This window comes from Patagioenas fasciata, chromosome 7 (assembly GCF_037038585.1).
Source record: "Patagioenas fasciata isolate bPatFas1 chromosome 7, bPatFas1.hap1, whole genome shotgun sequence".
NCBI lineage: Eukaryota > Metazoa > Chordata > Aves > Columbiformes > Columbidae > Patagioenas > Patagioenas fasciata.
The window spans coordinates 24,742,600-24,760,245 of NC_092526.1; the positions used below are offsets into that span (position 1 = coordinate 24,742,600).

The 17,646-nt window shown below is 43.7% G+C and overlaps 1 protein-coding gene across 1 annotated transcript in view; it reads right to left on the reverse strand.

Annotated features, from left to right (window-relative positions):
• PDE11A (phosphodiesterase 11A) overlaps positions 1 to 12,333 on the reverse strand; it is a 138,048-nt gene extending 125,715 nt beyond the window's left edge. Inside the window, exon 1 of the mRNA XM_065841191.2 lies at positions 10,800 to 12,333. Coding sequence (XP_065697263.1) covers positions 10,800 to 11,597 — 798 coding nt within the window. The 5' untranslated portion in view covers positions 11,598 to 12,333. The remainder of the gene's footprint in view (positions 1 to 10,799) is intronic.
• Between the last annotated feature and the right edge of the window lie 5,313 nt (positions 12,334 to 17,646).

Genomic DNA, 17,646 nt, shown 5'->3' on the forward strand with positions numbered 1-17,646 from the left:
AGGCTACACTTTACTCTTGTGTCAAGTTATTTATCAATTGTAAATTCTTCTTTGGGGAAATATCACCTTGTAAAATGTGATATTCAATCAAGACAAGACACCGCAGAGAACAGGCTCAATACATCAATCCAAGCACTGATATTTCAGCTGCCTGTGCAGTAACACTGCCATCCTGGTTCTTTATGGACATCAAATTTAAGAAGTGTCAATAAATGAGAACAGACAAACATCTTGATGCTTTTCTTCTATACAAGACCAGATTAAGGTACACACAGTTTGTTGGGCTTTTTTTTGTGTGTGGGGGGGTTGTTTTTGTTGTTGTTCTGCTGTTTGTTGTTGTTCTGGGGTCATACAGTGTTATCGGAATCCCAGCTTTCATTAAAAAAAATTCCCTGTAAATGAGAATTACATTAAAAGTGGGATTTGAAACTAATCTAGAACATAAGGATCAGAAGTGCTAGAGCCTGGAACAGCAGTTGTAAGCAGCATGAATTCTTCTCAGTGAACTGATACATTCAAATTTACTTTTCTAGATCATATCAGCTAAAACCTAAAAATATTAACCATGCTTACAAGCTCTCACACCATAATATACTCACTATCTTGATTTACTTGAGGCTTCGGGCAATTTAAATCAGGACCTTATGAAATCGACTTGATGATCTTAAGTGTCTCTTTCAACCAAAATGACTCTATGAAAGGTTGTTGTTAGAGGAAAATGTTTAAAAATGTATGTGGCCCCATAGTCTAATGGTGCCTGAGTGTCTTCGGGACCCAGAGTTGCTGGGTGCGTTACTCCCAGTCCTGGACCAACCCTGAGTTCATCGTGAAATAGAGTTAATTAAAATTTATGGGTGAGGCATATTTCTATTGCACCAAAACCACAGAAGCTTTAATTTTTGTTCCCCATGAGGGTGGTGAGACGCTGGAACAGGCTGCCCAGAGATGCTGTAGATGCCCCGTCCCTGGAGTGTTCAAGGCCAGGCTGGACAGGGCCTTGAGCAACCTGGTCTAGTCAAAGGTGTCCCTGCCCATGGCAGAGGGGTTGGAACTACATGATCCCTGAGGTCCCTCCCAACCCAAACAGTTCTATGATTCTATGAAATAAAGCCCATGACCTATATGTCAAGCCCTCTAGACTAACCTCTTTAATAATAATATTACTTTGTAAATCTGACTATAAGCACTATACAGATATCGGGCAAGGACTGAAAAAATGTCAAGCCAGCTGTAATACTGATAGAAGTGGCAAACAAAAGAAAAATCCATTAAGGATACAACCCTCTTTTTGTGACCTCAGATCCATAATCAATTCGCTTTTGATATCAATCATTGATTGTGATTAAACCTGAACAGGTACATTTAGAGGAGGACCACACAAAATAATCCATGCTGAGCAGGAAGACGAGATAACACATCATTAAAAGTCACTATTTCTATCACTTATTAAAAGAATCTACATGTTTCTAACTAAAAAAGCCCTCAAAATTCTAACAACATGGACTACTCCACAAAAGGCCACAGAGGGTCTCTGAAACTCCCCATGAAACAGTCAAACAAGTATTTCGTACTTGTTTTGTCTTACTTCAATCTACGTTTCTTCTTTCCTCAAGACATTTGAAGTAACAGAATAGGTTATGTTAGAAATTAAAACAGTTAACTTCTGAGCAAACTTTCACCAACTGCATTTCAGTGTTGATTTTAAGTAGGTGGTTCATACATTGTTAGAAAAGGTACAGATGTGTGTGGTTTTTTTTTTGTTTTTTTTTTTTAAACATAGGATAGCTCTTTTAACTCTGGAAGAAAATACATACTTTTCTATCCTTATCAAAGCTAGTTTGATTTGTGTGAATATTATTTGCATGATCTATAACAGAAAAAGTATAATCCTAAACCAAGTTAGCTAAGAGTCAAATAACAATGGAGGATAAAACCTGCTTGGACACTGTTTTCCTTCTCCAAAGCCTAAGGAGAAAATGTTTAGTGAAATAGACTGAGTGACTTGGACAAAGCCAACGGCCACAAAGCCATTTCTGAATTTTATGATTTGAAAATATTGCTTTTTAGTCAAACAGAACAGAACACTACAAGAGATTTTCAATTAACAGGCCCAGCCTACTATATTGGGCAGTTTACTGCATAGTGGTTTTTCCCTTGGGAAGGGCTCAAGAAAAAAAGAAAACTTGCAGCAAAAGTTCTTTCACTATACTGTAGTTAAAATATTGAGTCAGCCAAGTTGTATGAACAAACAGGTAATAAAAGTAGTATGTTTGACAGCATTGTTAACCCAAGTATTACTGTACTACCAAACTGCATGCTGCATGGGATAGGCAAACTTGATTAATGTACTTTTGATTGACTTTATAGGAAGCCATACTGCAGGAGCCATTACATTTACAGAAGAAATTTAAACTAGAGGAGACCTATTCAATTTCTTAATCATACTTCCTATAAGTATAAAATACAAAAACTTTTACAGAAAACAGAAAGAGCAATGCAAAAAGACAGCAAAGCATAACACTAAAAAAATCAAAATACAAATTAAAAAATTAAGGCATCCAGTCTGTTCTAGATACTCTTCTCTAAAAATCACATATGGTATAAATTACACTGTGCATAAACAAGAAGCAGGAATCAAGTACTAAGCCACTACGGTAGATATAGGAATAAACCTTGCAGAGAAGAAACCTGCACACAAAATAATAAAGCAATCTCTGAAGAGACTGCTGCATCTATTGCTGTCATCTCCCCCCAGATCCCTAAAGCCCCAGAGACAAATGCAGCAGGAGAACTAACTAGTACCATTCACCAACATTTCAAACCTAATTTTCCCAAGTAAATAAGCACACAGTCCAGTTATGACTATTTATAGAACAACAGCAATATTTCTTATAAGATAAAACAAATAAAACAGATAAGAATGTGCAAGACAGCTTAGTAAACTCTATTTTTTCACTCCCAAAACAATTATTAAAAAAGTAGAGAACATTGAGCCTCAAAAAGTATTAACCTCCACATTTAAAACTTGAAAAAAAAAAAAAGCTTTAAAAAAAAAAGTGTTCATTTGCAATGATGCAATACTAGAGGTGGTTCTTTATGGTGTGGGTTTTGGTTTTTGTTGTTTGTTTTTTTGTGTGGTTTTTTGTTTTGTGGGGGTTTTTTTATGTCAGTAGTTTGGGACTTTTTTTTTCTTGGTGGGACTGTATTTTATCATTTATGTCCTTTTCTGACCACTGTTTCATTTATTAGTTAGACCATGGACATAAGCAACAATGTATGTTGGCTATTTATGATTGGCACAAAATTAATGGGAAAAAAAAATAGTATACATGAACTTTCCTAGACAGGAATAAATAACTTCATAAGCACTAGCAAGTTTGCAGACATGACTGCCAAGCTAATAAACACAATTACATTTCATGCCTCATAGCCAGAGCTGATCAACAGCAGGGATCAGGAAATATTTCTCTGTAGCACATTACCCAGATCCATCACATAAGGTTTTTGTTTTCTTCCCTCAAAACAAACTCCTGTTAGATCACCAATAGCACAACAGTAAATCAAGTTGTGTTCTTATGTATGGTAGCGTCTGTGCACTTCTGCTCTGCCCATATCATTAAAGAAAAAAAAAGTTTACAAAGAAAAATATTTTTCCTCCTATTTTAAATATTTAGATATCACATCACCACTGTTTACTCCATCAGTGGCTCACTGTGGCCTTCTGTACCTGACCTGACTGACACCCCTCTGAGAACCAACAACCACCATGACCGCATGCCCATCTTATTCCAACTTTGCATTGAGCCAGGTGCTAGTGCCAGTCTCCTAAATATTAATGATTACTTATATATAATACAAAGCCACTCACAGGGTGGCTTCAAAAAAACCCGGTACTCCTCTGAACAAAGAAACCAAGAAGACTCCAGCATGTTTCAACAGACATCTGTGCATGTGTTCACAGCTGCAGGTAATTCCTCAGGTGAGCAACACATGGCTTTAAGTATTACAGAGGCAGTATAATAAGATTCTTGAATAATAAATTGAGAAGATCTTATTGTGACAAAGCAGCAGTGTTATTAACTAAGCCACATTCATTTTTAAATGTGCACTGTAGAGACATTAAGCTCAGACTGCACAGGGTTGCTGCTACCCTGTTAACACGCAGCTCTGGTGAGCCATTAGCTTCAGTTGTTTGTATTTCATAGTTTGTCAATAGGGTTGTTTTACAGAAGTAAAACCAAATTAACTTGCATAATGATCTATGTGTGCTTGTTTATTAATTCTGTTATTCTACAGAATAACTACACAACAGCATACAACTGTAAATAAACAAAACATCCATTTGTTTTCAAAAATTGAAAATCAATCAAAGAGAACAGCAAAATCCATTACCAAGCAAAACTACAGCTTTACTCAGTCTTGCTCTTGTAACAGGCTTTCAGCTAAAATCTGAAAGCCCTAGTCCTTCAGTACTTTCTCAGTCACTGACCTGCTCTAATCATATATATATATATATATATATATATATATATATATATATATTCTTCTCACAAGGAAGTTAAAGGCCACAGAAGCACAAATTTCACAAGGAAGTTTCATAAGTGTCTGAATAGAAAAAAGATGAGTGACTCTGTTTTCTTCACACAGATAGACTGAGGGAGCAATAAACTAGTTAAAATTCATGAGCTTGACAAAAGATGGTCTTGTAGGGGGGCAGGAAAAATACCCCAGGTCTCCAAAAGGCTTCTCCTGCTCAGTTGGCTGCAGGGACAAAGCTGGGGGATCAGGCCTTACAGCCACCCCTTTTTGAGAAAGCAAACGTGCCAGTCTACTGAGTACTTGCTCTGTAAGGCAACTGAGAAAGTGAGCCAGCTAGATTTTTATTAGTAGTACTAAAAAAAAAATTAAAATCACACAACAAAATTATTAACCTGTTTATGCTTTGAAGTCCTCCACACTCACATTTGCCTGGGAGCCTACAGCCACACTGAGCACCCCCTTATACTAGCACTGCAACAAAGGAGCACAACATCCTTCAGTGCTGATTTAAAGTGTGGAAGCCCCATAAAATGGCTGATGACTACCCAACAGATCCAGGGAGAAAGACAGACAACTTGTTACACACGGGTACAAGCAGATTCCTCCCCTCACCCCCCAAGCCCTTCATCACCCCACTGCTCCTACTGCAAGAACTTGTGTCAAACAAGCCCCACCTGGGCACCCTGTGCACAGCCACCACCAGCCCAGCTGCTCTTCACTTCAAAGCAATGAGACAGACACTGCAGGCTCATCTGTGGCAGCAAACAGGTGTCATACAGCCATGGAGGATCGGCCACTGCCCACCCTTGTGTGGGGTAACCTTGCCTACCCCACACAAGGATGGAGAGGAGTGTGTGTTCCTTCACAATACCTGTGGTGTACAGTGTTGCGCAGCCCTGTCTGTCCTGGTGATCTACTTGAGCAGTGGCCTGGAGACACAAAGCTGCATGTGAGCCCTCAGGTGGCTTTGGACATGTGCCCTTCTGCATAGACCTGGCATCTACCAGGAGCTCCTGCCCCTGGTGGACACCTCCAAGGTGAAAACAGTGATGCTGTGACCCAGGGAGGCCTTAAGACATTTTACATGTCAATCAGAAAGGGTTCCATGAGAAGATGTATGCAGAAAGGGAGGTGACAGGAGGTGAGAAGACCTTCTCAGCTGCTCCCCCAAGGGCTCTGCTGTGAAGATGCCGGTAGGGTGCTGCCTCCTGTGGGGACAGCCCTCTCTCCTGGGCCAGCATTGCTGTGACAAGAAGGATGTGTTTGCCTCTGCTGGGCAGCAGATTCAGGGATAATTACAACATTCCTTCACCAATATACTGACTTGTACTTGCAGTTTCAAATTTTCCTAAATTTTGCAAGATGGGCTGGAGCACCCTTTTGCAGGAAGTGCATTAGAGCAGTTCAGTTCTTTACTGTTGTAATTATCTCCTGCATTCCCCATGATACTTCCTAGTCATGTTTAATGCACAGCAAAAAAAATGTTTTAATTCATTTTTTCTGTATTACATGAAATTTTTCAAAATTACTGTTGATTCTGCTTGCCAGGTTTTATGTTCTCTGCTCTCTAAAGAACAACCTCTGTCCTTGTTAAGAAACAGCACTGAAATGAATATGGCCATTGGTGCCAGCTGCTCAAGCACTGCTGGATGAAACAGTGCCTAAGTGCTTCCCATTTGTAGAACCAAACTTCCCAGGACCAGGGGTTTTAATACTTTAACTGTTCTTTAAAATTGAAAGAGACACACTGTTAATATTGATGCTAACAAACAGCTATGCTGTGTGATGAAACGTGGATCCCACCTGCTAGTGACCTTCTCTACCAAGAGCCTGTCCCCCACAGGGACTCCAGGCTGGCAGCTCTGCGCCCACCAGCAGTGACCCTGTACAGCTGCCCTGGCACAGCAGGGGATAATGAACCCTCACAGCTCACCCGGGGGAGCTGACAAAAATCTATGCCTGTACCTGAGTGCTTAAGGATGTTTAAAACTCACTGTGAAGGGTTGTGTGTGCATTAGTTGCATTACACTTGGCCTAAACTCAAAAGAGCTAAGAGGACAGTCCAGAACAAAGAGAGCTCAATTTGTCTTCTCTTTTGCTTGATTTTCAGTTCCAGTAATATGGTTAAATTTTCTTTTTAAGGACTTGAGCTGTACTCAAAGATCATTTCTGATCATCTTTCATGGCACTCTCTCTAACTTATAAAACCACATGTCTTAGCATGACTTCATTTAGTATTTCTCCTCTCTTTGCTCCTCATTTTATTAAACAATCCATCTGGTAAGCAATTTTTTCTTCTGTCTTTTAAAGATACTTTTAAAATTTCAAGTTTAACATAAAGTGTACAGAAACTTATTTTTCAGCTGACACTGGCAAATGGCAGAGATATTTTTCACGGCCTTCTGATGTATGCTTTCTATTCTAACAAGTAAGACATTTTTTCCCTAGTTAAAAAGAGTTGGGATGCCCTTGAATTACCCCCCAACTTTTGCACAGCTGAAGGTACAACAATAAGCAAGTTTGTGATTTATATTATTTAAATACTGCTCTAAAAGGTGGTACAAAATTGAAGTGATCAATAATTTCAGCTAAACATCATAGACAACCTTGAGAAGAAGGGATGACATGAAAAAATCCATAGCTTTAAATAGGAAAAAGCCATAAATTTTTGAACAACACCTAAGACCTGCATATAAAGGTTTAATGGCCTCTGCCTGTGTTCTTACAATATGCTTAATAATCTTTATACATGAATGCAAAAGCTACATCTATGATCTGTTAAAAGGAGTGTCAAAGGACATTTAGATCCCAAATTTCTTTGCCAGCATGATGAGAATCTTCCAACGTGTGTGCGGAAGATATAGTGCATTATTCATATAAGAATAAGGAGTCAGAAATGCTTCCCAAAATTAACATGGGAAGACCCAAGACCTTATTTTAAAACTTAAACTGACTAGGAGTTTGATTTACATGCCAACTGGATTACTTCCAGGAGAAAGTTTTAGACTGGTTTCAAAATGCAAAGAAAGTCTCCATCTCAAATCTTCTGTAGTGCTAACTCTTACAGATCGGATCATATATTTTGCAAACTGTTATAATCATAACCTCACTTTCATTGCCTGATATAGTAATGTAATAAATAAAACTTCTAACATCATGAATGAAATTCTGCAACTTTTCCATCAGTCATATAACATTCACCTAAACTTTCCCAAAAACTAGGTATTTGTCAAATTCTCTGATGCTGTGAACCTCCAAGAAGTTTGTTCAGTCACTGCTGAACTTCATAAATCAAATTACCATGAGATGTTATATATTGTGTAGTATTAAAATAATACATAATATTAATTCCAAATCTTGTATCTAAGTATGCTTATTGAATTAAAAAAGATTGTTTACATGAACAGGTTTCGAAAGTCAGATTCAACAACAGTAATAATCAACTGGATCAGAGAAAAGCCTCAGACTATTATTTTATTTCATTTTTTAGTATTTTTTTTTCTCTTTAGAAAAAGAAACGTGTAATTGAAATCTTATACTATCTCTGAAAAGGACACTAAAAGTCATATTTCCTAAACCAATCTGTCTGTATGGGCAGAGGAGACTGCTTACGTAAAGCACATTACACGACATGACAGGATTGAAATGCACTGTTGATTGCACTGAAGTCCCATTAATGTCAGCAGCAGCTGACAATACAAGCAGGCAACCCAATTTGTACTTGACAGTAGAATTCCGACTGGTATTTGATCAGGCTCTGAAAAAATAAAGATGATTGGATGACAATAAAACAAATTTCCCAATACTGTAAAGTAGCTAAGTGATGATATAGCAGTATCTTACCCCTTTTTAAAAAGGTTTGTTGATTTGAAAAACATGCAAAAAAACTTTAAATTCATCTAGAGGTCTTCCTCTGACCTAATATGAGGCCTTATCCTACTGAACTGTTCTATTCAATGGACAAAATGGTGCTGTGCTATCCCCGTTTCTCTCAAACTCCGTCTGTCAGCCTGACAAAGTTTCCTGTTGGTGCTTTTTTTTTTTTCCTGACAGTTGATTAAACATTTCCATCATTAGTGGCAGAGCTGACAAAAATCATATCATCATATTTATTAATTTTTAAAGTGCTGTATTGTGAGCACTACAATGATCTGAAATGGAACAGCTGTCACTTCTTTAGGCACATGTACCTGGGCTTCTATAGGGCTCTTTATACTATTAAATTGGAAAAGGCTGATGCATGATGGATATATATGTGCCAAGTAAAAGAAGATAAACCATACTAACCTCGAAACATAACAGAAAGCAGATCCCACATTATATTTTCAAGCAATTTTTTCATTAAATTTGCAAGGTCTAAAGTTTCTTCTGCACTAATCAGAAGTAACTACCCTAAAAGCAGGGACATCACAATTGATGTAATTACAGGATAAGCTTGGCCTAGAACTTTCCCTTCTACCTTAACTAATGTACTTAAGGCCTAAATATACAATTAATTGTGTTCTTTATAATATTTAAATTGATTTTTAATAGGAGCAAGACAAAAGTATAATATAAATAGTACCGGGAATGGTAACTGGATTGATTGTTTTTCACTTTTCTCTGCAAATGAAACAGACAATAAACTGTTCAAAGTAGCTGAGCCTTTTCACAGAGAAATGGACACAAAGCGAACAAACACTGAAGAAAAAATAGTACAGTCCCCTACGACTAGAAAATACTCTGCCTTTCCACTGGTGTTCTCCAAAAAGAGGTTGCTGGAGCTATCCAGAGTTAAAAGGAGAGATCGAGTTCTTTCACTCAGATATCCTTAATCTGTTCAGCCACTTAAGACTATTGAGAACATCTTCTGCTTGATCCCCAGCAGCAGCTATTTTGGCACAGTACAGTTTTAGAAGTTAGAGTATTTTTAAAAAATAGGTGGGGTAATAGAAAGTGTATAGTGGGGAAAAGGAAAAATAAAGGAAGAAATCAAGCTTAGAGTTTTTCAAAGGGCATCCAACACTCAGTCATTTTAGTCTGAATATTACAGCATTTTTACCACACTTTGTTCTTTCCCTTTAAACTCTGTGGGTTGGGAACCTTTGTCACTCTGGATCTGTGAGGTGTCTAGTATTTTTCACTGTTTGACAAATAAATAAATAAATATTCAGGCCAAAATACATTTACCCTGGCTCTTCTGTATTTCAAACAAACAACAAAAATCTTATTTTTCAAGTTTCTTCCTTGTATGGTTTACTATAAAGCATCATCATTTTTAATGCTTATTGTTTTTGTTATTACTGTAGAGCAAATTTAGATATTGAGCAATGGTTATTACTAAAATTCTTAAAGATATACCTCTCCCACCTTTCCAAAGCTTTCCAAGATCCTAATTTAGAAAATCTGCCACTCTGTGGTTCTTAATTTTCTCAAGAACCTCAAATTGTTGATAGTTTCTCACACTAATAAACACTAGAAATAGCCCCTAGGACTGAGAGACAGAAATTTCAAGCTAGTAAACCAAATGCACTCTTCTGCATCAACACACGCAGGTGAATGCATGCCTATCCCTGCTGAAGTCAAAGGGAATTTTTGCCTTGAAGACAGGACTACATTTCCACAATTCACACTGAAGCCTCTATAAAAATAAAAGGTGGAGAAAGCCCTTGTAGAAAAATAAACAGGACTGGTTCTATCACTCCTAGGAATAGGCTTGAAAACACATGCCATGTGGGCTGACTGGGCATATGCAAAGGTGAAAATATATGCTCTTTTGAAAGCAACGAGATTATTTCAGCAGCAAGCAGGCAGGGAACATTAAGTGAGACAGAGATTTAAGAATATTATCATTGGGACTGTCACGAGCATTTTTTTTAAAGTTTTCTTCGTCCGATTCCAAAATACGTTTTAAAAACCCAGGAAGCCGCCTACTGCTCCTGAAAAACCCAGACGCACTGCTGTACCGATTTTACGGCCACTTTAGCCCCGTTGGCCACCCAGGAGAGGCTTTCCCTCCCGCCTTCACAGGAGTCCCCTTGCGTCCCGCCAACAGTTGCCCCGAGCACAGCAGCGGCCGCTACGCGCAACCCCCGGCGCCCCGACGGTGGCAGCGCCGTCGCCCGGGCAGGGACAGCAGGGGTAGGCAGGGCGGCGGGGAGGGACGCCCTGCAGGGAGGCAGGGCCGGGCGGCGCTGGGGCTCCTCGGCAGGCGCCTCCGCCGCCGCGGTCCGGGAGGGAGCCTGGGGCAGCGAAGCGCCGGGAGCCTGCCCGGCTCCTACCTGGTAGGCATCGGGGATGTTGACCGTCTCTCCGTGTTCCGCCACGTAGCCGATGATGCCCTTGCCCCAGGGCACCTGCACCTCGTTGCTGTTCTCGGTGGACCCGCAGGGCAGCAGCGGGGTGCCGGCGTGCACGTCGAAGAACTTGGAGACCAAGCTCTTTTTGCCGGCGGCGGCCCCCTCCACGAGAAAGAGGGAGCCCCGGTCGGCGTCCACCATGAGACAGACGAAGATTAGGATCTTGTAGCTGAGGCTGGTGAGGTCCAGATCGTTGGAGATGTCCTTGACCAGCTCCAGGAAGAACTGGCGCTCGTTGTGCTCCTTGAGGTAGCGCTTGTAGTCCAGGGCGGTGGGGGGGTACTGGGGCAGGCTGACGCGGGATTCCAGGAGGGCGCTGAGGATGTGAGCGGTGGTGGGGGGCAAGGAGCTGGCCTTCCGCAGCAGCGCCCGCCGCCGCACGCTGCTCAGCGGCTCCTGCGCCCGGGCGTGCACATGCTCGTCGTAGGTGAGGTTGACGTGGATGGCCTTGGAACGGGCGAAGCTCTTCCGCAGCTCTTTCTGGGAGGCTCGCCGCTGCAGCCCCCCGCCGCCGGGGCCGCCGGGGCCGCCCGCGCTGCCCCAGGAGCCGCCGGGGCCGCCGCTGCTCCGGCGCTCCTCCGACGGGCCAGCGGCGGGGGCGGCAGGCGCTTTAGGAAGCGAGTTCTTCCTCTTCAGCCACTTCTCCACCAGCTCCGGGTGCCTCTCTAGGAAACTTTCCACCGCCGCCACGTCGAGGCCGGCGTCCGTGGCGTCCGCCATGGTGCTGGCGGCGGGGGCGGTTCAGGCCCCGGGAGCCCCTGCGGGGGCCATGCCCCGCCGCCACCACGTGCTGTCGCTGCCCCGACGGCCGCCCCGGGCCACGGGGTGCTGCCGGCTGCCCTAGCGAGGTGCCCCTTCCCGGGGCACCTCCTCGGGGGCGCGCCTTCTGCTCACCCTCTGCTTCCCCCGCGACCTCCTTTTCCTGCCCACCACTCTTTATTATTAGTAGCAGTATTATTCGTATTATTCTAGGTGTTTTTCTGCTTCCCGGCTCTCAGCCTTTCTCTGGCTCTGGCCCGGCTCCCCGGCTCTGGGCCGGCTCTCCCGGTGAGCCAAACAGGCGCTGCCGCCGCGCCTCTGGAGATGCTCCGGGAGCGCTCGGGCAAACCCCTTCTGCCAAGTGCTGTCAGTGCTGGCGGCGGCTCCTGCGTAACCCAGCCGGCGGACCACTGAGAAGGGAGGGGAGGGCGGGGGGAGGACGCGTGAGCCGAAAGGGGGGGCAGGCGAGGAGGAGGGAGGGCTGGCAAGCCCCGCCGCGGAGGGAGGCACCGCCGCCTCGGCAAACCTGTGCGGGGCGAGGCGCGCAGGGTCTCCCGGCGGGAGAGCAGCGGGGAGCTGCGCTAGGGAGGTCCGCACTGGCAGGCGCCTCATTCAGGAATACCGGGGGGAGGGTCCTTTTGTCTGTGATGCGGTGTAGGGAAGGGGCAAACCCGGCCGCAGCTCCCGCCTCCGGTCTGCGGGGGAAGGTAACGCAAGAGCTCCCGCTAAAGAGGTTTAATTTACAGCATTATTTGCGTTACTTCAGAGGACAAGCGGAAAAAGGTCAGAAAGACCAAGTGAATGCCGTTGATTGAATGCGGAGTTGAGACGCCTGCAGCCTCTCCCGTTCGGGGACCTGGCCGCCGCGCACGGTTTGTGCGGTGTCTCTTGGCCGGGGCTGTGTAAGAGGGGCAGAGCACGGGCTCCTGACCTCTCCTCGCAAAGCCGCCCAGGGCTTTCTGCCCGAAAGCTGCTTTCCATCGGGGCCGGGCGCCCGCGGGCTGCCCCAGGGCGCGCCTGGGTGCCCGCTCCTACAGCAGTGGCTGCCAGGTTGGAAACTGGCCACATCCACCGAGGCAGATGGACCCGGGTTATTTTTATGCGCACGTGGAGCACGTTTCATTGCTAAATCGATGCCTACGCGTAAGCGTTTGAAAAAACAGTCATGGATCTTAACACGTGAAAAATGTCTTTCATGCGCTCACCAAAGACTGAATGAAGGCGGCTCCAGAAATTCATGAATGGGAGTTTGGGCAGCTGGGAAAATACACAGGCAAATGTTCAACCAAACGAGATTCCGACCTGCCGGGGAACCTGTCCCTGCAGCAGCCCCCCACCCCGCGCAGGGCTCCGAGCAGTAAAGCCTGGAAGAAGAGGGAGGAATTTTGGGACGCGTGTGGATGGTGCAGGCGGGCGCGCAGATGTCAGCTGGGGAGTGAGGGTTACATATGTGTCTATGTCTTCCGCAGCACTCGGGGGTGATGAGGGGCTCCGTTTAGATGCTGTGGCTCCCGCAGCCCTGAGGCTGCTCAGGAAGCGACAGACAAAGGATTTCGCCTCCCGGCCTCGGTGCCTGTGCTGTTGCAAGCTGGGCAGCAGCTTCCTCGCTGCCGCCGGCCCCGGGCCGCCGTGGCAGCGTTCTGTGCCTGCCCCCTGTCCCCCTGGCGGGGTTTCTTTCTGCTTTGCCGGCTCGCCCGGCTGCGCAGGGAAGCTGCAGCAGGAGAACAGCTCTCCATTGAGAAACTGCGACGCCGACACCACCCACTCAGCAGTAGGGCGGGTGGGGGGGGAGCGGAACGCAGGCGCACGGGCAATGGGGGCTGGGGGCACCGCCCCCGCCACAGCCCCCGCCGTTTGGTGCACGGCAAAGGAAGCCAGCGTGGTCCCGGGCGGCCGTGCCGGTGCGCGGTGGCGGGGAAGGGGCCGGTCCCGGCAATCGCACCGTGCCGCTGTCGCTGCTGACATGCCGGGGGGCGCCCGGCTGCAGCACCCGCGAAGCGTAGGCTGCGGGAAGTGGAGGGCTGAGCGAGGCGCGGAAAGCAGGGGCATCGGAGGACATCCTATAGGGAATCGTCCCCGAGCTGCTCGCTCCTCTAAGGAAGCTGGTACATGTAGCTTGGACGTGAAATTGCAGGTGTATCTCGGTAAGGGCAAGGGCGACTACTAATCTAATAAGCGTTTCTCTCAGTGCGCTGCTGGCACACTGCCAGGGCTGTGAAGTAAAGGGATTTCAAGTACGGCAGCAGGCACAACCCCTCAGACCATGCCAGCGTCTGTCACATCGTCGGCAGAGACCCTGCGCTCGGGATGACAGGACCGGGATACCACTCTCACTGCCCATGGCATCCACGCTGTCAGCGCATGTCTATACACAGCTGCCTGGGCTGCCACGGAACTGTCCTCAGCTGCTGGTGCTCACTGGCACTTGCGTCACCATCACCCTCAAAGGGCACCTGCCTGACTGCAGCTGCTAATTGCTGCCTGCCCTTTCCAATGGCATTTACTTTTTTGCAACACCGGCACAAACACTCCATTTATACAAAGAAATCGCGTAAGCTGCTGAAGGTCTGGCAGGCACGTACCTGAGCTCTCAAGCGAGGACCATGGGCATCTGCATGCAACTGAAATAATTGTATGTAAATAGTTTTTACCATCTCACTACAGTAAGGTTTGGTCTGCTGCTCACACCAGTGTTTACTATAAAATGGTTACTGTGTAGCAGTTCTGTATGTAAATATTTAAAGCAATTTAGTGTTTCCACTAGCTTAGGTATAAACAAGGTCTTCCGTTACTATTTACTCAGTCTTGTGGCATCTTTAATTTATTTGCTGGGGGTTTTATGGGCAGGCTTTGGTTATGGTAAAAACCCACATACTGATGATCTCTCAAATAGGAGAGTCAAGACTGAAGGAAGTAAAAACAGAGTTGTCTCCATTGCCTAAAATAGGTAGTGAACAAGTTAGTGTAACACCTTAATTGTGAAGAACTCTGCAGCCTGAAATCTCTGTGTAAGCTATAATCCTCTCTTTTAAAGATAAAATGTAACAAAGATGATCAAAGTTGTTTTTCTAGCCTGTAATTTGTAAAACCTGCCTCAGAAAGCTGGCCTGGTGTGCACCAGTGGATTGTAGGAGAAAATTTGGGTCTGTTTGGGTTCTGGGACACATCGAAACATATCTGTTTACAGGGTGAGTAAACCAGCACACCGTATGCTGGGCTCCAGTGCCATGTGTGGGTTTTAGTTTTATCGTTTCATGGGAGGGCCCAAAAGGCAGATGGATTTTATCAGCTCCATGAGATCGTGCTGCCTTCATAATTCTACAGGTATGCTGCAGTGAGGTGCAGGCAGCTTATATCTAATGCATCTTATGTGTGCTGCATCTTTTGTCAGTGTGGATGCACAGCGCCAGCTCAGACAGCAAGGCAGGCTTTAGCCAGTTGCACCTGGTCTCTTCGGGTATGAACACACAGGGACACTCCACGAGAATCACAAGGAGAAATGTCAATGCATTTCTCAGGCAGAGTGTGTTGCTCTATTCAGAAAGGCAGTGGTAAATCACTCTGCAAAATGCAGTTAAAAAAAGCACTCAGAAAATTTTTGTCATTCAGGCAAATGCTTTAATTGTCTGAACAGTCAACAGAACAGGTTCCAACTATTAAACTGAGAGGGGGAAGTATCTTACAGCTACAGCACAAAAGAAAAAACAAACCAGGTACTTATCCAATTGCATCACAGAACTTCCTACCCAACTCTCATTTTCTCCCTTACTTAAAAACAGCAGTTCAGCTCTGTGGAGCACTGTAAGACAATCAGTTAAAGCCCCCAGTGTGCAAGTATTGGAACAATACCAATAAAATGAGAACCTAGAAATAGATGCTATAGCAAAGTAGCAAATTTTGTACTAATGCTCCTTTCTGTACTGACATAAGGAAACCTTGCTTGATTTAAGTATGTTTTACTCTATTGTGTTTGCGTAAACAGAGAATTAAATTGAAAATCAGAATTTTAATGGTAGAGGTTCCTTTTAGGAGGACTTTAATCACCTTCATCGATCCTCTACCCTTGCTGAAAATATCTACTAATAAATTGTTTGAGCTAGTTAGTCCTCATTCATTGTACATGTTAAGAGATAAGGATACGGTAATATACATATATATACTCTCAAAGATGACGAAGTAGATTATTATGTTGTTTTAATACACAAAGGTTCACTAACTATACAGTGAGTAGGATTATATTTTTAAACCAAAAAGGTCACGGTTATTCAGATATCTCCTCAAGATTCTTCTAGGGCAACATCACTACAGAAAGGTTACTTGTCCCCTGAAAATATCTGATATTCTGGATATTCCACTTCCATCATCTTCTTATAGTGTTCTTTTAATTGAAGGATCTATTCTATTCTATTCTATTCTATTCTATTCTATTCTATTCTATTCTATTCTATTCTCTACATACATTTCTTTCCAGATAATAATGCTGAGGATTTTTTTTTTTTCTAAAAGAAAAACTTCATTTAGTTGTCAGTCCTAATACTTATAGGCACTTTCCTATTTACCTACCCACAACTGAATAATAAGAGTTCCAGTGAGTACTTCTATAGCACAGTCCACAAAGGTCTATGAAATATATAACATGATATAAATAATACTTACCTCCCAATGCTGTTTATTAGGTATGCATCCTAAAACATACCCTTATTTGATTTTACCAAGGTCAGTCCCTAATGAATAATTAACATCAAAATAGTAAAACTTGACGTAAGAGCTAATCAAGATTCAAAAACTTTTTCATGGACATTACAGCTGCTGCAGCAATGTTTCATGAAGTTGCCTTTTTCAAGTATGCAATGAGATCAGCTCTTTCATTCTGCTTTTTCACTCCAGCAAAAATCATGTTTCTACCAGGAACGTATTACTTGATTCAAGCTATTAATTACAAATACAGTACCCTTTTCTGGTTACTAAGGTGCTTTAGAATTAGCTGGTTTTATTTTCCTGTGTTTTCTAGGAAATGTGTATTTTCATTGCAGACAATTCCTGAAAAACAGAAGCCATAATAAAATACAAGTGTATGGGGATATAGTGGAAGATTTGGCAAGGAGATTAGTTAAATGTAAATACACTCAAGTGACTTGCACCTGTCTGTAGAAAAAGCACATACATCACACTAATTGTTTTACTGACCTTGTGGTCTTGATGAGTAGAACCTCTGTATTAGATAACACAGACCTGTGAGAAATACTAGGCACCTTATCACTGTGTCTGAAATTCCTGCTTTGTTGTGAGAAAGAGCAAGAGGCTGTGACTGCCTGAAGCCTTGAAATACAGGTGAGCTCAGCAGGCCCAGGGATCTTCCAGCAGGGCTGAACTGACCAGCGCCTGCGTCCCTGCTGGTGTCACCTCTGCCTGGAAGCTTAGGTGCGACTTTGGAGATCCCCCAGTAGAGAGGCAACTAAAATAGAACTTGCTTTTTGCAATGCATTCGTGGCCTCTTGCTCTTCTTGCGACGTGCCTGTGTATGTGTACACAACAAGGCTGGCCTAACGTCATATATTTATGAAAATACTGATAGTCTCAAGTCAAAGGTGTGGTGTTACTGAACATAATATGCCTAGAATCCAAGAGGAATGTGACGAGAAATGATACATAATATAAATCGCACAAGGTATACATTGTCTTTATGTCACTTTTATAACTCAGCCATAAATCCTTTTTGCATCATGGAGAGTTACAATTCTTTGCACATTTCACATGCAACTACTTATTATTTCTAAACCGTGTAAGTATCTTTGTAATTCCAGTATCCAATTGTTGAAAATTAGCATCCACAGGTTGACGTGAAATTCCTCAAGGCTGTGCTCCATTGAAGGGCATCAGAAAAAGGGTTGTCAACAGCCAGTTCCTGGAATTTCTTGACAGAAGTTGAAAAAACATTGGTGTTTCATTGAAATCCTTCTAAAACCTATCTCTGTCAACAGAAGCCTACCATTGTACTGAAGACCACTGA